The sequence below is a fragment of the Lynx canadensis genome, chromosome D4 (assembly GCF_007474595.2).
Source record: "Lynx canadensis isolate LIC74 chromosome D4, mLynCan4.pri.v2, whole genome shotgun sequence".
In the NCBI taxonomy this organism is placed as follows: Eukaryota; Metazoa; Chordata; class Mammalia; order Carnivora; family Felidae; genus Lynx; species Lynx canadensis.
Window position 1 is genome coordinate 72,370,963 of NC_044315.2, and position 23,117 is coordinate 72,394,079.

The 23,117-nt window shown below is 36.2% G+C and overlaps 1 protein-coding gene across 8 annotated transcripts in view; it reads right to left on the minus strand.

Annotated features, from left to right (window-relative positions):
• PTBP3 (polypyrimidine tract binding protein 3) overlaps window positions 1–23,117 on the minus strand; it is a 120,799-nt gene that overhangs the window by 36,384 nt on the left and 61,298 nt on the right. For 7 of the 8 annotated variants that reach the window (XM_030293960.2, XM_030293959.2, XM_030293962.2 and 4 more), the window contains 3 exons: window positions 20,103–20,249; window positions 10,889–11,053; window positions 406–516 (listed from right to left, as the gene is read on the minus strand). In XM_030293960.2, coding sequence (XP_030149820.2) covers window positions 406–516; window positions 10,889–11,053; window positions 20,103–20,249 — 423 coding nt within the window. The remainder of the gene's footprint in view (window positions 1–405; window positions 517–10,888; window positions 11,054–20,102; window positions 20,250–23,117) is intronic. The other variant, XM_030293961.2, reaches the window with a different exon arrangement.

Below are 23,117 nucleotides of genomic sequence, written 5' to 3' on the forward strand. Positions count from 1 at the left end.
CTCAACAAAATTCAGCAGTGAATACAGTTACAAAATTACAATCTTTGGGCGACTGAATCAAAATGAAGATACAAGAAAAAAGATAATTCTACTTTATTATTCAGATTTTATCAGGAATACTGTGCTCCACTTCTAGACTTTAAAAATATGACAGAAATGAGTCCCAAAGATCTGAGAAGTGATAAATGATTTGAAACCATTTCATATGAAGAAAGAAATCTTTAGCTTATCATTTTAAAAAGCATATGGAACAGTGCATTTAAAAGCAGTAAATTTTACATTACGTATGTTTTACTACAATTAAAAACACACGGTAAATTGCAGCAAGGGAGAAGACATGATGGCATTCTTTGGTATCACTGAAGACTAATTAACAAATGAAAAATGAAAAAAGATCGTAATTACCATTTTGGCATAATGTGCATTCACTGGGTCAGCATACTGAAGCAAGGCTTGAAACTGATTATTCTTTGTAAAGGTGATAATCTTCAAGACTGTGCCAAATTTAGAAAATATCTGGAAAAAGTTCACAGGTTAAATCTAAGGTAAAAATTAGGCTAATGTACTTTTATAAATATAACTCAATTCATAAATTCCATTTTTATTATTTTTTTAAGTTTATTTATTTTGAGAGAGAGAGAGTGAGCACAAGTGGGGGACGAACAGAGAGAGAGAGAGACAGACAGACAGAGAGAGAGAGGGAGGGAAGGAGGGAGAGAATCCCAAGCAGGCTCTGTGCTATCAGCACAGAACCTGATGGCAGGGCTCAAACTCACGAACCATGAAATTTTGACCTGAGCCGAAATCAATAGTCAGACGCTTAACCGACTGAGCCACCTAGGCAGCCCTAATGAAAAGAATTTCCTCTATTAAAATTGTTGGTACAAAAATGACTTAAATCAAGCCTAAGATGTTAATGTTTCAACATCCACGCATGGCCTAAAACAGTGCCTGATGCACAACAGGTACTCAAATATTTAACCTATTTTATAGTATGTGATAAATGGCACAATACGAAAAACATGAGACTACAGTAGGAATTAATTACTGGTAAGAGATAATGGTGTTACAAAGCAAATGAATGGAAGTGGAAGAGTCATATGGATCAACTATTTCACCTTGAGAATCAGCATCAACTTCTTAAGATTTTTATAGGCAGACAAACTATAAAATGTTCCTCTACAGGCCACTCTGTTAATTCATTCAATATTCAAAGAGCACTCTTCTAGGCCTTGGAAATCAGCAGTGAATAACAACAAAAGTCTATGCCCTAAGGAAAGACAGACGATAAATGAAAAACAATGTCTCATCATAAAAAAGTGTTATGAATAAAAATAAAAGGAAAAGGGGTAAGAGTGAACTGGAATGTAACTTGGGAAGGTGCAAGACTGGTCAAAGAAGGCCTCTCTGAAGTGTCTTTGGAGAAGAGGAATAAACACAGTGTGGAGATTTCCTGACAGATACCTGGTTACCCTACCAAGTTCTTACAATATGCTTGCTCTACTCCATCACCAATAGCCACGGTTACTACAATGCACTTTGTTTTCCTCTTATATCCCATCCCATCTTAAATGTGGATCTTAATCAGCCAGAAGCTTGTCCGTCCACTTTTAAGAATAAAAAGATAATTATTCCCTATGCTGGTAAGAATTTGCTATTATCACTATTATCAAATACTATATATGAATGTCCTTAATAGCCAAATAGTCCTTCCTCCCTTTTAATTACCTTTAGAAAGAATGATCAATAATAAATACCCTAAAGCATAGCAGCAAAAGAATAGGCAACTTCTACTACATCAAAATTTAAGACTTATGTGCATCAAAAGACACTATCAACAGAGTGAAAACAGCAACCCACAAAACAGGAGATCATATTTGCAAATCATATCTGGTAAGGGGTTACTATCCAAAATATATAAAGAACTCCTATAATTCAACAACAAAAATCAGCAAAGGACTTAAGAAAATAATCAAATAGCCAATAAACACATGAAAAGATGTTCAGCACCACTAATCATTAGGGAAATGCAAATAAAAACTCAATGAAATTTCGCACTCATTAGGACAGCTTTTATCAAAAACAAAAACAAACCCAGAAAATACCAAGGGTTGGGGAGGATGTGGAGAAAACAGAACCCTTGTGCACTGTTGGTAGGAATGTAAAATGATGTAGCTGCTATGGAAAATAGGATGGTGGTTCTTCAAGAAAATTAAAAAAAAAAATTACCATATGATTCAACAGTTCGACTTCTTAGTATAAGCCCAAAAGAACCAAAAGCAGGGACTTAAAGAGGTATTTATTTGTACATCCATGTTGGTAGCAGCATTATTTGCAAAAGATGGAAGCAACCTAAATGTCCATCCACAGATGAATGGATAAACAAAAATGTGTTAAATACATACAAAGGAATATTATTCAGCCTTTAAAAGAAAGGATATTCTGATACATGCTACCACATGGATGAACCCTAAAGACACTTAAGTGAAGTAAGCCAGTCACAAAAGAACAAATTATCCATGGTTCCACTTATATAATGTAAAGAAGTCAAATTCATAGACAGCAAGTAGAATGGTGGCTGCCAAGGGCTGAGAGAAAAGGGGAATGGGGAGGTATTGTTTAATGGGTGTGGGAGTTTCAATTTAGGAAGACAAAAAACTTTTTGGAGATATAAGGTGAGTGGTGATAATTGCAAAACAATGAGAGTGTATTTAATGTCACTGATCTGTACACTTAAAAAACAGTTAAAATGGTAAAATTTATGTATACTTTACAACCCCCAAATAAAATAAACTGTCCTAAAGTCCAAATACTCATTTTTGGCAAAATGCTAACAGATAATCAGCTTAGAGTCAAACACTTCTTATAGGAGATAACACCACTGAACAAGATTTGCAGAACCAATTTGTCTTAGAAGGGCTCATCAAAAAATGTTATTACTTAAAATTAGTTAGTCTGAGGATTCGTTGTTGAAATTCCTTTAAAAAAAAAAAACAACGCAGTTAATTTAGTTATGGTCATACTTCAGAGTTTAGAACTTTGGGATCTTGGGCGCCTGGGTGGCTCAGTCATTAAGCATCAACTTTGGCTTAGGTCAGATCTCACATTCCATGAGTTTGAGTCCCACATCAAGTGAGCTTGAGCCCTGATTTGGTGAGCTTGAGCCCCACCTAGAGTGATCTCATGCCCCTCTGGTGAGCACGAGATCAGCTTCTCAGGTAAAACAAGAGCCCTGGGCAAGCCCTGCTTCTCTTTTTCTGCCCCTCGTGGGATTCTCCCTCCCTCTTTCTCTCTCTGCTCCTTGCTCACTAGTGCCCTCGCTCTCTCAAAACAAACAAACAAAAAACAAACAAACAACTCATCTTAATCTCTCATTTAACTGTTCTGAAAACATTAGGAATTTCTTTTTGTTCTTTAATGAAAATTCTGGTCCTGTCACAGGCCATTTCCTCAGTACACCCTGCGTGTTCTAGATAATATTCTTAAAATTTATAAAAGAATACCACACTTATCTTCTCAGCTGACTGTCAAAGAATATAGATTTTATGTTGTATCTTTCTTTAAGATACAAGCATTCCTGGGAAAAGGTCTTGTATTTTCTTATTTCCATCCTTGGTGATACTGTGATCACAAACACACCCCAATCTATATAAGTGCATAATCTGAGTGTTGGGTAAAGGAGTAGTAATAGACTTTTTTACTGCAGCCACAGGTAGTATTCTAAACTACAAGTAAGATTATATCATACATAATTTTGCTCTGGTTTACTTCTCTAACCACATCTCCTGATACTCTATATCACACTATTTATACCAACAATGTGCAGTTGTGTCTAGTTCTCTAAATGTACCAAGGGATTTCAGACATCTATGCCTATACACATGGCTATTCCCTTTTTCTTAGAACTCTATGCTTAATACCTAGTAAATTTTCATTTATCTTTTCCAAAACTCAGCTCAGGAAAGTAATGCCACCAGAAAATTCTCAGCCTCTCCCAAGTATCAACAGAGTTCATTCTCTTTCTTATTACTCCCTTCTTGGTCTCATATATATTTTTGTTTTACTTATACTGTGCTATACATTTGTTTACATATGTCTCCTTTAATTAGACTGAAAGCTCCTTGAAGGTGTGTGTATGTACACACACACACACACACACACACACACACACACCTTGTCTTAATCATTTCTACATCATTGAGTAAAATTCTTGGCATATAAACAAGTACATGGTAAATGCTTATTATGAACTGATAAAGAATTATACTTAAAAAAAAAAAAATAAATAAAAAATAAAATAAAATAAAATAAAAAAAAAGGGGGGGGGGCGCGCCTGGGTGGCGCAGTCGATTAAGCGTCCGACTTCAGCCAGGTCACGATCTCACGGTCCGGGAGTTCGAGCCCCGCGTCGGGCTCTGGGCTGATGGCTCAGAGCCTGGAGCCTGTTTCCGATTCTGTGTCTCCCTCTCTCTCTGCCCCTCCCCCGTTCATGCTCTGTCTCTCTCTGTCCCAAAAAATAAATAAAAACGTTAAAAAAAAAAAAAAAAAAAAGAATTAGACCTGATTGGAATTACGGCAATATGCAGTTTTTTGAAAATAATAAACATTCTTCATGTAAAACATCTCATTAATGAAGTAGTAAGAACATACAATTTGCTCTCAAATCTGGAATTTTACACTAAATTATGCTTAGAACCTAGAAAATTTCTACTTAACCTTCAGATTTTATTAATGTTTACATTCTCTCATTTAACATGAACACTAACATGATGCACATCCTCACTCACTGCTGTGTTTGGCTGTGTGATTTTTTTTTTTTAACTTTTATTTATTTTTGAGACAGAGACAGAGCATGAACGGGGGAGGGTCAGAGAGAGAGGGAGACACAGAATCGGAAGCAGGCTCCAGGCTCTGAGCCATCAGCCCAGAGCCCGACGCGGGGCTCGAACTCCCGGACCGTGAGATCGTGACCTGGGCCAAAGTCGGATGCTCAACCGACTGAGCCACCCAGGCGCCCCTTAAATTTTTTTTTTTTTTTTAATGGCTGTGTGATTTTTAACTGAATGTGTTAACAGAATATAAATGGGTGGAACTGGCTAACCATGGATAGTTACCTAGGGTCCCCTGGATTGTATGTACTGACAGAGTAGCCTTAAAAATCAATCTGATACTTTTGAACAAAGTAAGTGAGCAACACCAGGGAATCTAGGCTAATGCCTCAAGTGTGATTTTTTAAAAAATTTATTTTGAGAGAGAGAGAAAGCACGAGTGGGAGAGGAATGGGGTGGTGGGGGGGGGCGGATAGAGAGAGAGAGAATCCTAAGCAGTCTCTGCACTGTCAGCACAGAGCCTGATGCAGGGCTTGAGCCCATGAACAAACCACAAGATCATGACCTGAGCCGAAGTCGGATGCTTAACCATCTGAGCCAATCAGGCACCCCTCAAGTGTGATTTTTAATAACTTTTCATAATTACCAACAGTAATACCAACAGTAATAATTTACCAACAATTTTAAACAGATTTGGTCTCATAAGATTAACATTCAGGAAAGTTTAATATATATGGATTTATTATTATTGATTACAGTAATAATTTGACTCTTTGATTCTACTTCTCTAATATATTTATTTTTCTGTCATAAACACAAACACACAGACCCAACTCTTGATGTCTCCTGTGCATTTAATCTTTTAAGACTTTAAAATGGGATGAAGAGAGAGGTGCCTGGGTGGCTCAGTGGATTAAGCACCTGACTCTTGATTTCAGCTCAGGTCATGATCTCACGGTTCATGAGGTCAAGCCCTAAGTCAGGCTCTGCACTGACAGCATGGAGCCTGCTTGGGATTCTTTCTTCCTCTCTCTCTACTCCTCCCCTGCTTGTGTGCACATGTGCGCACTCACTCTCTCTAAACAAACAAACAAATAAACAAACAAACATTAAAAGGGGGGGGGATGAAGAGAATACCAAAGATCAAATTCAGGTAAAATTAATCTTCATGGTGATGTTTATACATGGAGCACTTATCAGAAACTAAAAAAGTTCACTAGTATTCACTTGTAAAAAGTGTACTGGGGCGCCTGGGTGCTCAAACATCCAAAAATAAATACACACTAAAAAAAAGAAAAAACCCAAAAACCTAGTGTATCGGCTATAATTTGTTTACAGTAATTTTTGTCCCCAATGAAACAGTAAGATTTAAGAACCAGAATTGTATATTACTAGTACTGACTCTTTTAATAATTGCTTTTTAAAGTTATTTATCTTTACTCTGCAATTCAAAAAGATCAGTTCTTTATCTTGAAGACATTCATCTATTGGACATTCATAAAAAACTCCCTTAAATAACAGTATTTGGAAGTAATGGACTACATGAGAACATTGTTTTGTACTATTTCAGTACACAAAGACATTTTTTAGTATGCAAGGTTGAATTTACATTATGGAATTGTTGAGAAATGACTTCCTAACTTACAAACACTCTCTAGATTATGCAATCCAATCCAATGGCTTTAATTACCACCCATATGCTGATGATAACCAAATCTCCAGCCCTGAATTCCTACACTCATTCCAAACTTATTTCCCAATTGTCTATTCAACATCAACCACTTGCATGCCTAATAGGTATCCCAAAATTATCTTGTCCAAAACACTACCTCTACCCCTGCCCCAAATCTTCTTTTCCCTTTAGTCTTTACTATCTTAGTATAAAATTGCTCTATTTTACCAGAGGCTCACATCCAAAATCTGGAAGGCATTCTTGATTACTCCACTTTTTCTTCATAAATCCACGATTACTCAACCCATCAGCAAATCCTTCCAAATATATCCATAATCACCACTTCCCGAGACCACATCCTCACATGGGTCACCACCATCTCTTACCTGGACTATGCTAAGATCCTCCACTTATGCCTACAATTTATTCTTAACACAGCAACAAGAGTGATTCCATTAAAACATAAATCTATCATCTTACTCCTCTACTCAAAATCCTCTAATGGCTTCCCATCTTACATAGTGTAAAGATTATAAAGGCTTTGCATCATCTGGATCCTAACCCCTTCTCTGATTCTATCATTTATAGTTTTCCCACTTTTTACAATTGCAATTACCTAGCCTTATTTCTGATATTTCAACACATTAAGCACCCTTGCACTTAGATACTTTACACTTGCTGTTCTTTCTGTGTTATTCTACCACATACTTTAAGCCTCTGCTCAAATATCATCATATTGAAAACCTCCGTTAACTTTCCTCACCTGAAATAGCACCACTCTCATCTCACTCACTCACTCCCCTTACCATGAACTAAAGAAAAAAACACTAACTTCAAGAGATGTCAGAGAAGAGCTTAGCTAATGCCAACTCTTCAGCAAAAAATATAAAATAATATGCTAATTAATTACAACAGGTGCAACCAACTCCATACTTCCATGTATTATCCCACCACAATATTCATCACATTTTTAGGCTATTACTTAGGAAGTTATATCTTACCCACAAGACCAGAGCAAGGATCAGTTTCTTACAGTGCAATTTACTAGTGTCTAATAATTACAGCTAACATTTCTTGAGCACTTAATATGTATCTTTCTAATGTATACCTTAATATTTCTAGGTGCCTTAAATGCATTAACTCATGTAATCTTCACAATAAAGATATAAAGATAACTTCACAGTAAAGATATAAAGATATATAAAAGATAGACACCATGTCCAGCCCCATTATATAAATAAGAAAAAGATACAGAGAGGTAAGTTAGTTGCCCAGGGTTACAGAGGTAGTAAGTGGAAGAGCCAGGATTCAAACCAGCTCCAGACCCTGTATCCTTAATCATGTTATACTACACTTTAGTTGGCTAATGACACAGAGTGCTAGGGGAGAGGGCTCAGTTAATGCAATGAGAGAAAGACTGAGGAGGCAAATTTGAGCTGTAGACTGAATGATGTAGGTTCAACTAAGTGACCGTCTCAGTGAAGTGTTTTGGAAAGAAATAGGAGATAGAAACGGACTAAGACATGAGTAAACTGGGGGCAAAGGGCCAGAAAAGCCAGTGGCTAAATAAGCAGAAGGGTGTTAGGAAATGAGGTTAAAGAGAAGGGGAGAGGTCTGCATGTGGGACCTTAAGGGCCTTGGTAAGGGCTTTGATTTCATTCCGACAACAAGGGAAAAGAGGATTAAACAAGGAAGTGTGATAACTGAAAGGCTGAGAGTCCTGCTTACTATTAAGGACTCTCAGAATTACTCCTCTTCACTCTGAAGGACCTCATGATCTTTTGGGAGAGAAACAAGGTTTGTTACTGCTCTCAGGGAAAAAATAAATGGAATGACAGGGCAGAACCACAAGACTCTAGCTAAACTCAAGGTTGAATGATGGCACTGTTGAGCCACAGGTGCAAGAACATCTTCTGTAAAACAGCGTTAGTAAGTTAGTAGCAGCTTCGATGTTACCGTTACAAAAGCAAACAAACACTGCTGATGGATCACAGTGCTCACTGACACTCTGGGATAAACATAGGACAAGAAAAGTCACCAGAACTAAGAAGCCAATCACTTAAGCAACTGCTGAAACCTTTGTAAGGAAGAAGGGTGGCTATGGATAGTACTGTTAAGGCCTTTCCTAGACATGCTTCACAAATGCGTATATTTAGAAAATGGTATGCATAAAACTACTATAGGGAACACAGTAGGCCTAATAAATGGTATATTTTGATATTTATATGCATGGCACAGGAACTGTGTTGGGAAATGTATCTGAACTTTATTGCCAATTAGTACAATGACTGTGGGAAAGTAATGTGACTTTAAGGACCCCAGTTTCCTAATTTATAAAATGTGAGAATAGGATGGAAAGTACTTCAATTCTTTTTTTTTTTTTAATTTTTTTTTAAACGTTTATTTATTTTTGAGACAGAGAGAGACAGAGCATGAACGGGGGAGGGTCAGAGAAAGAGAGACACACAGAATCCGAAACAGGCTCCAGGCTCTGAGCGGTTAGCACAGAGCCCGACGCGGGGCTTGAACTCACGAACCGCGAGATCATGACCTGAGCCGAAGTCGGACGCTTAACTGACTGAGCCACCCAGGCGCCCCGGAAAGTACTTCAATTCTTAAACACACATGCACATATACATCCTTATGACTCTTCACTTAGTAGTGCAAAGCCAAAGGTTTGGAAAACAGTTAAATGATTCTGGACTGACTTGGCATCACACTATGCAGTACATACTGAGATATAAATATGAAAATAAGTATATGTTTTAGTGTTTAAAATTTTTTAAATATTTATTTATTTTTGAGAGAGAGAGAGTATGCACGCCTGAGCGAGGGATTGGGGCAGGGAGAGGGAGAGAGGGAGGGAGGGAGGGAGGGAGGGAGGGACAGAGGGAGAGAGGGAGAGTGGGAGAGTAGGAGAGGGAGAGAGAGAGAGAGAGAGAGAGAGAGAGAGAGAGAATCCAAAGCAGGCTCCAGGCTCTGAACTGTTAGCACAGAGGTGGATGCAGGGCTTGAACCCACAAACTAGGAGATCATGACCTGAGCTGAAGTTGGATGCTTAATCGACTGAGCCACCCAGGTACCCGTTTTAGTGTTTTAACATTACAGTGTATGGCTTGACAAGTATGAGGGAATGGAATCAATATGCAGCAAAAGAGGACAAAAACTAATTGAAGTTTTTGGGCTAGATACCAAGTAATTGTACGTTACATTTTGAGGATATGTATATATGGAGTATTAGTTAAAACTGTAACAAGCAGGGGTGCCTGGGTGGCTCAGTTGGTTAAGCAGCCGGCTTTGACTCAGGTCATGATCTTGCAGTTTATGAGTTCAAACCTCACATTGTGCTCTCTGCTGTCAGCACAGAGCCTGCCTTGGATCTTCTGTCCTCTTCTTTCTTGCCCTCTTTTGGAAATACATACACACACACACACACACACACATATATACACATATACATATACACATATACATATACACATATACATATACATATATACACACACATATATATGTATAACAAGCATACAAAACACAACATTGGACTTCATATTAGGAGGCTTGAGTTCTAACTGTCTCTTCAGTTACTCTCTACAATATTTAATTATCTCTCAGTTTTATTCACTACAAAATTATGTAACTTAGTTACCTTCCAGTTCTTAAATTCGACACTCTCATAGTAGGCCATGATGTGGTGGGGTGCCTTTTATCACAACAGTTTGGACATATTAATGGGTAGTCTATGAAAATTATGTTGGCCATCAGTCAGTATTTAACATGATACTTCCATTTTATACATGAAGAGTTACCACATACTTTCCTTTCAGAGTTTTTAAAATGAAAATACTCAAATGTAAGAAAGAGTTAATAGAATAACTACTATCAGTGTGTTTTTAATAGGATTCTATGCTTTGTTCATTTTCATGCTTATGTATTTTTAAAAAAGAATTTCTTACATACCCTTTTATATCAAGTATTTAAGTTAGAAAAATGAAGCTATAGAAAAGTTATCTCTGGGCGCCTAGGTGGCTCAGTTGATTGAGCGTCCGACTTTGCTCAGGTCATGATATCGCAGCTCATGAGTTCGGGCACTGCATCGGGCTCTATGCAGACAGCTTAGAGCCGGGAGCCTGCTTCAGATTCTGTGTCTCCCTCTCTCTCTGTCCCCCCCACTTGTGTTCTCTCTCTCTCTCTCTCTCTCTCTCAAAATAAACATTAAAAAAAATTATCTCTAATAGATACTATTTCCTACATAAAACAGGATGCCTAAGGTTATTATTAAACATATATACCAGCCAAAAGAAAAAAAAAAAAAAAAAGAAAGAAAGTTAAGATATAAACATCAAAAGCTACAGAGGTCACATTTGCCTCTTAAGAGGCACTTTACCTGATGAAGAACTTCCAGAGTAACAGGGTAAAAGAGGTTTTCAATAATTATTCGGAGCACAGGGCTCTGCCCAGGTATGACTGTGCCTTCATTGGTAGGAGCTCCAGGAAGGGCCAGGCTTCCTGACTGGACAGCGCTGACAGCCTGCAGTGCAGCTTGGGCTCTCTATAAAACAATCCAAAATAAGGAAAAAAAATACATATCTACTTTCTCTAGATGCACATATCCTAAATTTGTAATCAGTTAAGATTCAAAAGACTTGCTTTCTTATCACAATGACACAATGTTTAAGAAAGGTACTTAAAGTTACTTGAAGAAATGAAAAAAACACATGGCAAAAAAAAAAAAAAAAAAAAAAAAGAGGAAAATGTGGAGATGATTTTTATTTCCTAATTTTTAAATAACAGGAAAAAAAAGTGAAAGTAACATTAAAGATGACTTAAAAACCACTCAAGTCCCTCTTCTTTTTCCCTCCCTGAACCACTGAGTTCTAAAACCTTTGGGTGGCATATGATAGATGCAAATATGGAGCTATGGTGGTTCAGAGGGGGTTAGGAATGCATCCCTATAGGAAGGCATCCTGGCATAAGCATCAGAGCCTGAGCGATGAGGACAGCATCTACATAGTAGGCTGCCTGGCAAGGGCAACTTGAGCCCAAACAAGCTAAGAAAGGTATCTAGTGTGGGGGTGGTTCAGTGCTAGACATCAAACCTGAGGAATATGAAAAGGGTAAGAAATGCATCCAGAAGAGAATAGCCTGGCAGGACTGTTAGAGCCCAAGGAGAGTTAGGAAAGGGTCCACATGGTGTGAACCAATGTAGTGAAGACAGTCCAAGCAGGGTGAAGAGGAGGTCCATGAAGGCCTGACTGGGGTAAGAAGGTAATTCAATGGTGGGGCAGCCTAAAATAGGATGTAAGAACCCAAGCAGGGGCAGGCAGAAAAGCTTTTATTTTTTTTTTTTTAGAAAAAAGACAATATTTACTTATAATAGAACATTTACGGAGCACTAATTGCAGGTATCAGTCTATGCATTCACTATACAACTCTCTTTAATTCTCACAACAATTTACAAGGCATGTATTATTACATTTTTTTCAGATGAGAAAACCGAGTCTGAGATGGGTTAAATGGTTTGTCTGGAGTCACACAGAGGACTGTAAACAGTGGTACTTAAACACTTGATGAAAATCTGAAAATGTCTCAAACACAATTCTGAACCCCACTTCTGTCAAACTCCTGGAAACGTCTCCTATTTTTATTGTTCTTGTTGTTGTTATTGAATTACAGTTGACGTACAATGTTATATTAGTTTCAGGTGTACACCATTGTGATTTGAAAATTCTATATATTGCTCAATACTTACCACAAATGCAGTCACCATCTACCACCATACAACACTAGTACAATATTATTGACTATATTCCCTATGCTGTACTTTTTATCTACATGACATTTATAACTGGGAGTCTGCACTTAATACCTTTCACCTATTTTGCCAAACCCTCCTCCCAACCACCTTCCTGTGTGGCAACCACTAGTTTGCTCTGTGTATTTAAGAATTTGTTTTTTGTTTTTCACTTATTTTCTAGATTCCACATATAAGTAAATCACACATTTGTCTTTCTCTGTCTGATTTATTTCACTTAGCATAATACCCTCTAGGTAGATCCATATTGTTGCAAATGGCAAGATTTCATTCGGCAGACGAGTTTCGAAATAGCATGCTCCACTAAAAAGACCAGAGTGCCCTAAAACAAGTCGAGTTCCAGAGCTGGAGCAAAGACAGTACAAAATGAGTAACTTTTTTGTTTCTTTGGTTTTTTTTGTTTGTTTTTACTAGGATGCAAAGAACTATTCAAATATTTATGGAAACATGCCAAAAGATAGAAGACAGCTTCTTGAAGGGGCTCCCACTGGCCAAATATAGGACAGTTTGAGAATCAAAATAGTGATTATAACAAATAACAACCCATCAAATAAAACAGGAAACCTTAAATCCATACTGGTATAAGTTGACAGTTGGTAAGAAGTATATATATACTGCTTTAAAGTACCTTCCCCCAAAATATTCCTCTTTCCTCCTTTGTAAGTCATAACTTTACAGTGGAGAAGCCAAACATGAGCCTCATCAAGGAATCTAAGAGCACATCAGTAATGTAACAAACTGAAATTATGTGCCACCTGATATGATGCAATGAGAAAAAAAGGACATTACTTCTACAATGTTCCTGTCAAAACTATATACACTGAATGTAATCACAAGGCAATACCAGATAAACTCAAATTGAGGGAAATCAAGACGACAGACTGCCTGTAATTATCCAAAGTGTCAAATCAAGGTCATGAAAGTCAAAAACTGAGGAACTGTTTCAGACTAAAGAACACTAAAAGATGTGACTTCTAAACAGAACATGTGATTCTAAATAATGTTTGTTTTGCTCTAACAAACATTACTGGGATGATAGGCAAAACTTGAATGGGGACTGAGGACTCAATGTCAATTTCCTAATTTTGACCTATATATTTTGGTTGTGTAGGAAAATGTCCTTGCTTATAGGAAATGCACACTAAAATATTGGACAATGAAGACCGATCAGGTAAGCAATTTATTCATAAATGCCTAAAGAAATCAAAACTTGTATTGTATCTGTAACTCTTTTTCAATTTTATGACTGCCTCAAAATTTAAAACCATTATTTAGAAAATGAAGTGGGTGAAGGAAGGAAAATTTAAGGGAAAAAAGCATGGTTAATGATTAATGAAATCAAATGCAAGTTTTCATCAATCTCTTGGTTCCATTCTCATCATTCCTTAAGAATGGTGATAATTAGTCTGTGCCACAAAATGAAAAAAAAATCACCACTTTTTTACATATTATATTCACTTCCAATTTTAAATTAACATTTCTTGTGTTTTGCTTTTATTATTTTAATTTTTAGTTTATTATATCATCTCTCTAATGTGAGACATTATGCTATGACAAATAACATTAAAAGAAGAATCTTTCTGAAGATTGGCTTTTAACTTTGTGTATGCTTAATAGATGAACTTCCACTTTTTTTTTTTTTAAAGTTTATTATTTATTTTGAGAGAGACAGCAAGAGGGAGAAGGAGAGAGAGAATCCCAAGCAGGCTCCACACCAGAAGCACAGAGCCTGATGGGGATCTGGAACCCATGAACCATGAGATCATGACCTAAGCTGAAACCTGGAGTCAGACACTTAACCCACTGACTCACCCAGGTGCCCCAGAACAACTTCCACTTTTATGCTTATATGCAACTCCTTTTTTATACTTTTTACCAGCATTTTTAGGCCATATAGATTTTTATGTATCAGGTAATATTCAAACTGCCCAACATTCAGTTTCTAAAACATCATTATCTTTGAGAACAATGTATGCGTAATTATTTGAAAATTTTATATCATTTGTTTTCAAAACTGTGCTCTTATAAAAACAGCCATGTGTATGGAATACAGAGCATCCCAAGCCTGCCTCAGAAACAGCAGTTTATCTCATATATTTTACACTGGGATCCCCAGTAAGAGTTTATTTGGAAAATGGGTTCTATTGTTTTCAAGTTTGAAAACTGATTCAGACCTCCACTTTGAGTCTATAATTAGCAGAAGGTGTGGGTCAATTAATAATTAATTTTAAAAAGACCCAGAAGGTAGAATTAGCAGACAAGAACATGTGGGACTCGAACTCATGACCCCAAGATCAAGAGTTACATGCTCTTCCGACTGAGCCAGCCAGGTACCTCTAAATTTTTCATTTTTAAATTTATTTAAATTTAGCCACATGTAGCCAGCAGCTACCATTCCAAACATAACTCTAGAACGTCTAGGCAAAGACTTCAACATAGAGAAGTTCTAAATGGAACAATGGTTCTTTTTTTCTTAGATCAGGAGGATTAAATCTTTACAAAACTAAGCCTGCACAACCAAAAGTAAACTTAACCTTGCTGACTTTACTTCATTATGCCATCAATCATTCTACCAATCCTTTTTATTAAACAATTCTACACATATGCTTCCTGCTACTGATATTACTATTTTTATCATAGCTCCTCTTCCTTCACTCATCCTTTTTGGCATGGGGGGGTACCACAACAGAGAAATAGGAGAAGCCACGGTACCTATTGTGCTAATCATTCTAGAGTTCTCAACATATTCTGCATTAGTATTTCACAGAGCACTGAGTACAAAGGTCTCTGAGCAGCAGGCATGCAAGAAATGCTTTTGACAATAAAAACCTGAGAAAATAACACCTGAAGACAGATTTATTTAATAAATAACTCTGTAGTTTCCGTTTTTAATTAGACAAAACATTCAAGTAAAAAAAAAAATAAAATTGAGGCACACTCTCCACAGAGGGCAACAGAAAAGTTGGGGGTGGGAGAAAATGAGAAATATTTTCTTAATATAAAGAGATTATTTCACATAGAAGATTTATGTTCTGTGTATTTGATGCTAAAAATTATGAGGCAGCAGAATTCCTACTATGGGAGATAATTTTTAAAGTGTTTTCTAAACAAACTCGCTGGAATAGTTTAATAACTTAATAAAGGAAACAGCAGTAGCATGACTGGAAATGCAAGTATTTCATCAAGGTGAGGGGAGGACAAATAGACTTCATATAAAATTTAAACATGTCTGGATAACGTGAAAAAGACATTTCTAAAATTGAGATAGAAATGAATGTACAATAAAATGCACAGACCTTAAGTGTAGAGTTAGATGATTTTTTAAGAAAACATTTTTAGGCAAAATCTTTCCATGGTTATCTCTGCAGATTTATAAATGTCCACCCACAAGGTAAAAAACAAAATAAAACAAAACTGTCTATACCCTAATGATGGTTATTAATAAAACCATTTCTCAAATGCTGTACCTCAAAATACAATCTAAATTTTTTAGCTATAATTTTAGTTTACATATTTTTTAAGCTTATTTATTTATTTTGAGAGAGACAGAGAAAGCACAAGTGGGGGAGGGGCAAAGAGAGAGGGAGACAGAGAATCCCAAGCAGGCTCTGCACTGTCAGCTTGGAGCCTGATGTGGGGCTAGAACTCACTAAACCACAGGATCATGACCTGAGCCAAAACCAAGAGTTGGATGCTTAACTGACTGAGCCATCCAGGTGTCCCAACTATAATTTTAGTTTAAACAAAAAAGATAAAGATACTTGAAGGGTTCCTCAGTTGGTTGAGCAGCTGACTCTTGATTTCAGCTCAGGTCATGATCCCAGGCTGAGCTCTGTGCAGAGTGCGAAGCTTAAGATATCTCTCTCTCTCTCTCTCTCTCTCTCTCTCTCTCTCTCACTCTCACTCTCACTCTCACTCTCACTCTCTCTCCCTCCCTCCCTCCCTCCCTTCCTCCCTCCCTTTGCACTTCTCCCCTGCTTGTGTTCTCTCTCAAATAAATAAATAAATTTTAAAAAATATTTGATATTCACCTGACCCTCTCTGGAAAGTATGTCCATAGGCTGGAAAAGAAGTTATGTACATGTTTTGGGTTACCTTGTTATTCAGAGAATAAAAGATAATGAAATAGTAATTTATCAGTTTCCCAGGGCTGTCAGAAAAAAAAAAGACATTTGGTACATTTTATATATGCAAACAAGTACCTTAAATTCTGACTTCAACTTTGGTGTAGGACTTTGAATAAAAGAAAAACTATTACATTTTATCAAACATCAATGTATAAAAATTGCACAAAAATAACAAAATGGAAAGGGCACTAGGAAGAAATCAAGGCTATCGAAGAATGAACTAGGTCATTTCAGCTGGCTTTGGTTGCCAAGCAACTGGAATGCCTCACAGTTTCTCTTTAGAATAATCCAGTCTTTAAGAGTTTTATTAAATTGTTTATTCCTTGTTCAAGACTTATTCTAACATATTTAGGAATCACACTAATAAGAAAACTGCCATGACTTACATGAATGAAAATTTAAAACTCTAGTGAAAGACAGGAGTCAAAATACATCCTCCTCAAAAGAATCATAGAGCAATATAAATATGTTAATTATCTCAAATTAATCTATAAAATCAACCCAATTCCAATTGTGTTTTTTTTTGGGGGGGGGGGGTAGAAGTTATCTAAATAATTCTATTATATATGGAGACATAAGTAAAATACAATAGCTAATTAATGTCTGAAAAAAGAGTATAAAAGAGGGCTTTGCCCTACAAAATATTAATACTGGAGACATTAGCTCTAGGGACGTGAAAACAGGAATGGAACAGAAGTGAATACAAAAGGTAGTCTGGATTAGACATGGAGTACACACCATGTGAGTAGCACAGACATAAGGGTATATCAGAGCCAGGCAAGCAGAATGTGTACGTATGTCTAAGAAGGGTATACATGCATGTTTTAAGTAGGTACAGCAAATGTACAGAAAACTAGAACATGACAAAGAACAAGTTTCACATAAGTAGATAATAAATGGGTTATTCAAAAAAACGATAAAGGAGAAACTGGTCAATGGGAGTTAAAAAAGAGATCAAAGCCTACCCTCACTCCCCACCTCCAAAATATTTCTAATAAAACAAAAATTTAAACATTTAAATAAAAACAACTAAGACATAAAAATATGAGAAGAAAAGACAGGTAAAAAAAAATTAAAAAAAAATTTTTTAATGTTTATTTATTTTTGAGGCAGAGAGAGACAGAGCATGAATGGGGGAGGGTCAGAGAGAGAGGGAGATACAGAATCTGAAACAGGCTCCAGGCTCTGAGCTGTCAGCACAGAGCCCGACGCGGGGCTTGAACTCACGGTCCGCGAGATCACGACCTGAGCCGAAGTCGGACGCCTAACCGGCTGAGCCACCCAGGCACCCCAAAAACAATTTTTTTAATGTTGGTATACTAGGTCCTGATGAGCATGGTATCAAAATCAGAAACCATAATACAATCTTAAGAGATTTGACTATTGTGTAAAAATATTTTTAAAACCGCATTAGTAGACAAAACTCAGAGACAGAAAGTAGACTGTGGCTGCCAGAGGCTAGGGGGGCAGAAGAATGCGGAATTAGCGTTTAGGGCATAGAGTTTCAATTTGGGAAGGTGAAAGAATTTATTTTTTTAAGTTTATTTACTTATTTTGAGAGAGAGAGAGAGAAGGAGGAAGGGGAGAGGGAGAGAGTGTGAGAGAGAATCCCAAGCAGGCTCTGCACTGTCAGCACAGAGCTCAAAGCAGGGCTTAATCTCACAAACCATGAGATCATGACCTGGTGTCCCAAGGTGAAAGAATTCTGGAGAAAGATGGTGGTGATGGATTGCACAATATGAATGTACTTAATGCTGCTCGGCATTTACAAATGGTCAAAATGGTAAATTTTATATGTAATTTACCACAGTGTTAAAAATGGGGAAAAAAAACTGCATCAACAGAAATCACTATACTTTATAAGTTATCAAATAAATATTAAGTAAACAATAAGATATGATTTCATCCTCTAATAAAGATGACAGGAAAACTGCTTGCTTACACATATGAGTGGCACCCTAAGCTGGCACATATTCTTTAAAAAAAGCAATCATGTGGGGCACCTGGGTGGCTCAGTCAGTTAAGTGACTGACTTTGGCTCAGGTCATGATCTCACCATTCATTAATTCAAGCCCCCCATTGGGCTTTCTGCTGTCAGCACAGAGCCCACTACGGGTCCTCTTTCTCCCTGTCTCTCTGCCCACCCCCCCCGCCACACTTGCACACATACCCTCTCCCTCTAAAATAAACATTAAAAAAAGCAATCATGAAACGTATATCAAAATATAAAATATGCATATGCTTAGTCCCAGCAATTTCACTGCCACAAATGTTAACTAGTAAGAAAATGTTGCAAGTGTGCTAGGATATGTAAGAATGTTGCTACAGTGCTATTTCTAAAAAGTGTAAAATTGGAAACAATTTCAATGTCTATTAACAAGACATTGGATAGATTATGGCTGTCTTATAGAAGGGAGTATTATGCATTCACTTAAAAACTGTGAATTCTGCCTTTATAGCCATCAAAAAAATATCCATGACACATTATAAAGAAAAAATATGAGCTTTCAAAACATTAGGATCCCACTTATGTAAAATTATATACACAGATAATAATACACCTGGATAGAGAAGGAATACACACCAAACTGTTAGCAAATGTTAATTAGTTGTCTCTGGACAACTGTGTTGTTGTTGTTGTCATTTTTACTTTTCTGGACTATTTGAATGTTTCACCATGAGAATGGATGCTATTTAGAATTTTGAAGTCAATTTTTCATTTACAAAAGTCTACACTATTTAAAAATGTCTAACATCTCATTTACTAAGTTTATATAGGTTATTATATGCCACTAATATCTCTTAGAACAAGCTAAGGATTATGCACAGAAAAAGTCTTTGTTTTAAAAATGTGGAAAACTAATTTAAATTCAGTAGCTTGCACTATAATGACTTTCAGCACAGAATCAAAGGGCTGGAGGAGTTCTTTTACCTAGAGCAAGACTATAGGGCCCAAACATGCTCATAACATAATAAAAAAACCTCTTTCTTGCTTTGTGGATCAATTTTTCTTACGCTTAAGTAACTTCAAATTACTATTTTAGCTACTACAAATCAACCTGGAGAGACACAAAAGATGAACTATAGTCAATATGAACTATATCAAAATAAAAACTGAAAAATGAGGTTAGAGATGTTGATATTCTACATTCCACATTCACCTAGAAGAGTCAAAAACCATTTAATGAACATATCTATACAAATTCTTATTAACATCCTAAATGTTAACATCAAATAGAAGCGGCACTGAAATTCTTAATGCCTTTGTTATATATTCTAAGTATTCTATAAAAAGTTCCTTTTGGACTTGAAATTTTAAGAGATAAGAATGTAAGTTTTTCTCTTACTCGTGAAAAAGGTTTCAAGGGCAAACTAAATTTCTGCCATTTCTGCAGTCAAATGCTCTGCCTCTGAGCTATACCCCCAGTATCTGTCATTTCTAGCACCGCAACTTCAAACATATTTCTAAATGGCACTACTTAAGCCTTCAGGTAAGAATTTACATACATAATCTTTACTAATAAAGCATCCTAACAGGAAGGAACATGATTTTTTCCTCTCTGAGAAATAGAAAATTAATCTTAAGCTATTATACCATGTATTCTTGTAGCTTTTTTTTTTTTTTTGTAGCTAATTTTTTAAATGCTTTCAATACTTACAGCTTGATTAGGTAGATTGTCAGTCTTAAGTTCTCTGTGATTGGAATACTGAATAAAAACAGGCTGGCTTCGAAGGTGAGGAGTAACAGGAGTGTAGTAATTCACCATAGTAACAGCAGCTTCCTCAGAAGCCATTTCTAAGAAAGCCTGTAATAAACACAAGAAAGTAAAGTGAAAGCTCATGTTTTTGAAAGACAGCTAAGAACTATGAAAAAACTCTTGCTTCAAAGTGTACCACTGATGTTAAATGAAAATACATATGAAAAGTCGAGCTCAATAAAGGATTTGGGACCGGGAAATTGTCAGTTGAATAAATGATTTCATGTGGTTTTTGGTTTTCCTCTTTTTTCTCTTTCTTCTAAAATCTAGAAATAATTAAAAAGGTGAAAATAAAGGTGAGCATCAGTACTGTAAAATGGATGCTTTCAGGGGTTAGAATTTAATAGTTCTTTCCTAAATAAGAACTTCTCCAAGATGGGGCATAATGATTTGCTCTTTCACCTTTTAATTAAATAGCTGTTTATGATACACTTAAGTTTATGATACAATTAAATGCAGAATTCAGGTGTAAAGGCTCAATTGTTCAAGTTAGGGAAATGGGATAACATCTTTCCTACATTAAGTCAATATTGATTTGAATCATTGAAGTGACTGTTTCTGAGATCTGTGTTAAAAAATACAGAGGCAACAAGCCCAAAATGAAGTCACCTGTACTAAGCCCGACTAAGCCCACATCACCAAACCAGGAGTTAATACCTAACAATTATAGTTTCAACCTCTCCCAAGATTAGAATCTTAAACCAGTTCATCTGGAATTACTTGGTCAGCACTAGTGAGGTTATCTGCCTGACAGACCCCAACCATTCCCTAAAGGAAGATGACCTTACCTCAAACAACTCACTCTACTAGTAACTTCCTTGCCCCACCCTATTTTGCCTACAGAAGTCTTTCATTATGCACTGCTCTTCACAGCTCCTTTCTATCTGCTAGATGAAATGCTACCCAATTCACGAATCCTTGAATAAAGCCAATAAAATCTTTAAAATTTACTCAACTGAATTCATCTTTTAACACCTGTAATCATTGTACGAATATTAGATATCTGCAAAATAACACAGGAAGAGCTGAGATCAGAAAAGGCTCCTTGAGATCTATGTCTTATTCCACACATGGCCTCTTCCAGCTGTAAGAACTCCTGAAACTTCCGTGAGAGGTTCTGCCACCCCTATCATAATGGTTAGTCACGAAGATGAAATACTAACCATTCTGAGCCCTCAGAACTACCTATAATGAACATCTCAAATTAAAAATGTATAGGAAGAACTCTTGATCCAAGTCCATGCAAATTTCTAGTTTGATAACTCAATTCTTTTTTACTACAACAGAGCATGTAATTAGCAAGTGTACAGTAACCACTTCAAATTATATATAAAACACAATTTATAAAAATATGTTTATTAACAAAATTTCCTGAACATAGGAAATGGCAAATATCTGTAAGTCAAACTATTTATTTGTTTATAGTTATCTTACTAAGTGTTTCTATTTGGCAAATATTCCAGTAAAGGAATATTAACCTGACAAATGTTAAATGTGATGCTTAACTGTATCCATCAAATGTCACAAATGAACCAATTAAATGCTTTAATTAACAACATTCTATGAAGTAGTAATGTTAGCCACACCACAATAGATCAAATATCATTAACTGATCCTCATTAAACAAATAAATTCTACTATCTTCAAGAAATGCACTTTAAAACCATTATCTGTATTAGTAATATGCTTTTACTAATTTTTCTAAGGAAGATAAAAATGATCAAGGTAACCAAAAAGCAATAGCAACATTTCCTGTCTGGTTTTTAATCACCTTTTGAACAAAGAATATATAAACTTTTTGCTAATAATATTCACTATATAGAGGGAGAGTATCTTTCTGAAAACCCCTTCATAAATGCAAAGAACTAAACTCAATGTCTAACATTAGTCACACAAAGGAAAAGCTAAACAGTATCTTTGGAATACATGATTATTGTTACAGAAAATTTTTCTTGAAAGTATATACAACCTAAAAATTCATACATAAAAAGAACTTTTTCCACATGGACCCCAGTAGGAATTACTTAGGTTTTTCTAAAGTATCCAAAGAAATCAATTTTCATAATAAGGGGTGGAAAAAAAAAAATCCCAGAAGTCATTAACCACAGAAAGGCTGGCGAAAATATCCCGTATGCTGCCCTCAACACTCCCACCTCTAAGCGCCATCAGAAAGATTACAGCTACAAGTAGTTCTAATGACTCACATCACTCTCTTGCTAAAGTATATAACAAAATATTTTCTAAACATGATTTATGACTGAAAGATAAGCAATTAACACAATAGCACTGCAGATAAATAATAAACCCAGAACCAATAGCAGAGACAAAAACAAATTGTGACATTGCTGCCCCTCACAACCATCTAACAGAATATACAGGATACACTGCATGAAACATGATAATGTACATGATACACATACACGATACATCTCACAGCCATTAGACTTGGCCATGTTGGCTCTTTTAAAACCACCCAAACCATATATTCTCAGTAGTGGCAACTGAGTTAAAATAAAGATCCAGGCACATGTAAGATTTCCAGAAGATGTAAGATAAATGTGTAAACATACAAGAGCTGAATACTAAAACATGTTATTTAGCCTCTCCAGATTTAAATAACCTCATCCGAATTAAACAGGAATGTTAGTTTCACTAAAGGGCCAGAATCAGACATGATAATCTCTTTCATGTCCAAACACATACCAATCTGTTTATAAATATATTTGTTTCTTAAACTTATTTACAAAAGTGTAAGAACATAGGGTCTTATCACAATGTACTACACAATGTTTAGGGCTTAAATCTGTTGTCTTCTTCTTACCAGCATTGCTCAGTTTAAAAGATTTTCAGGACAACCAAAGACTGGGAAAGAACTAAAGAATTCATCCTAATGGGGTCTGAGTTGGAACAAAAAAG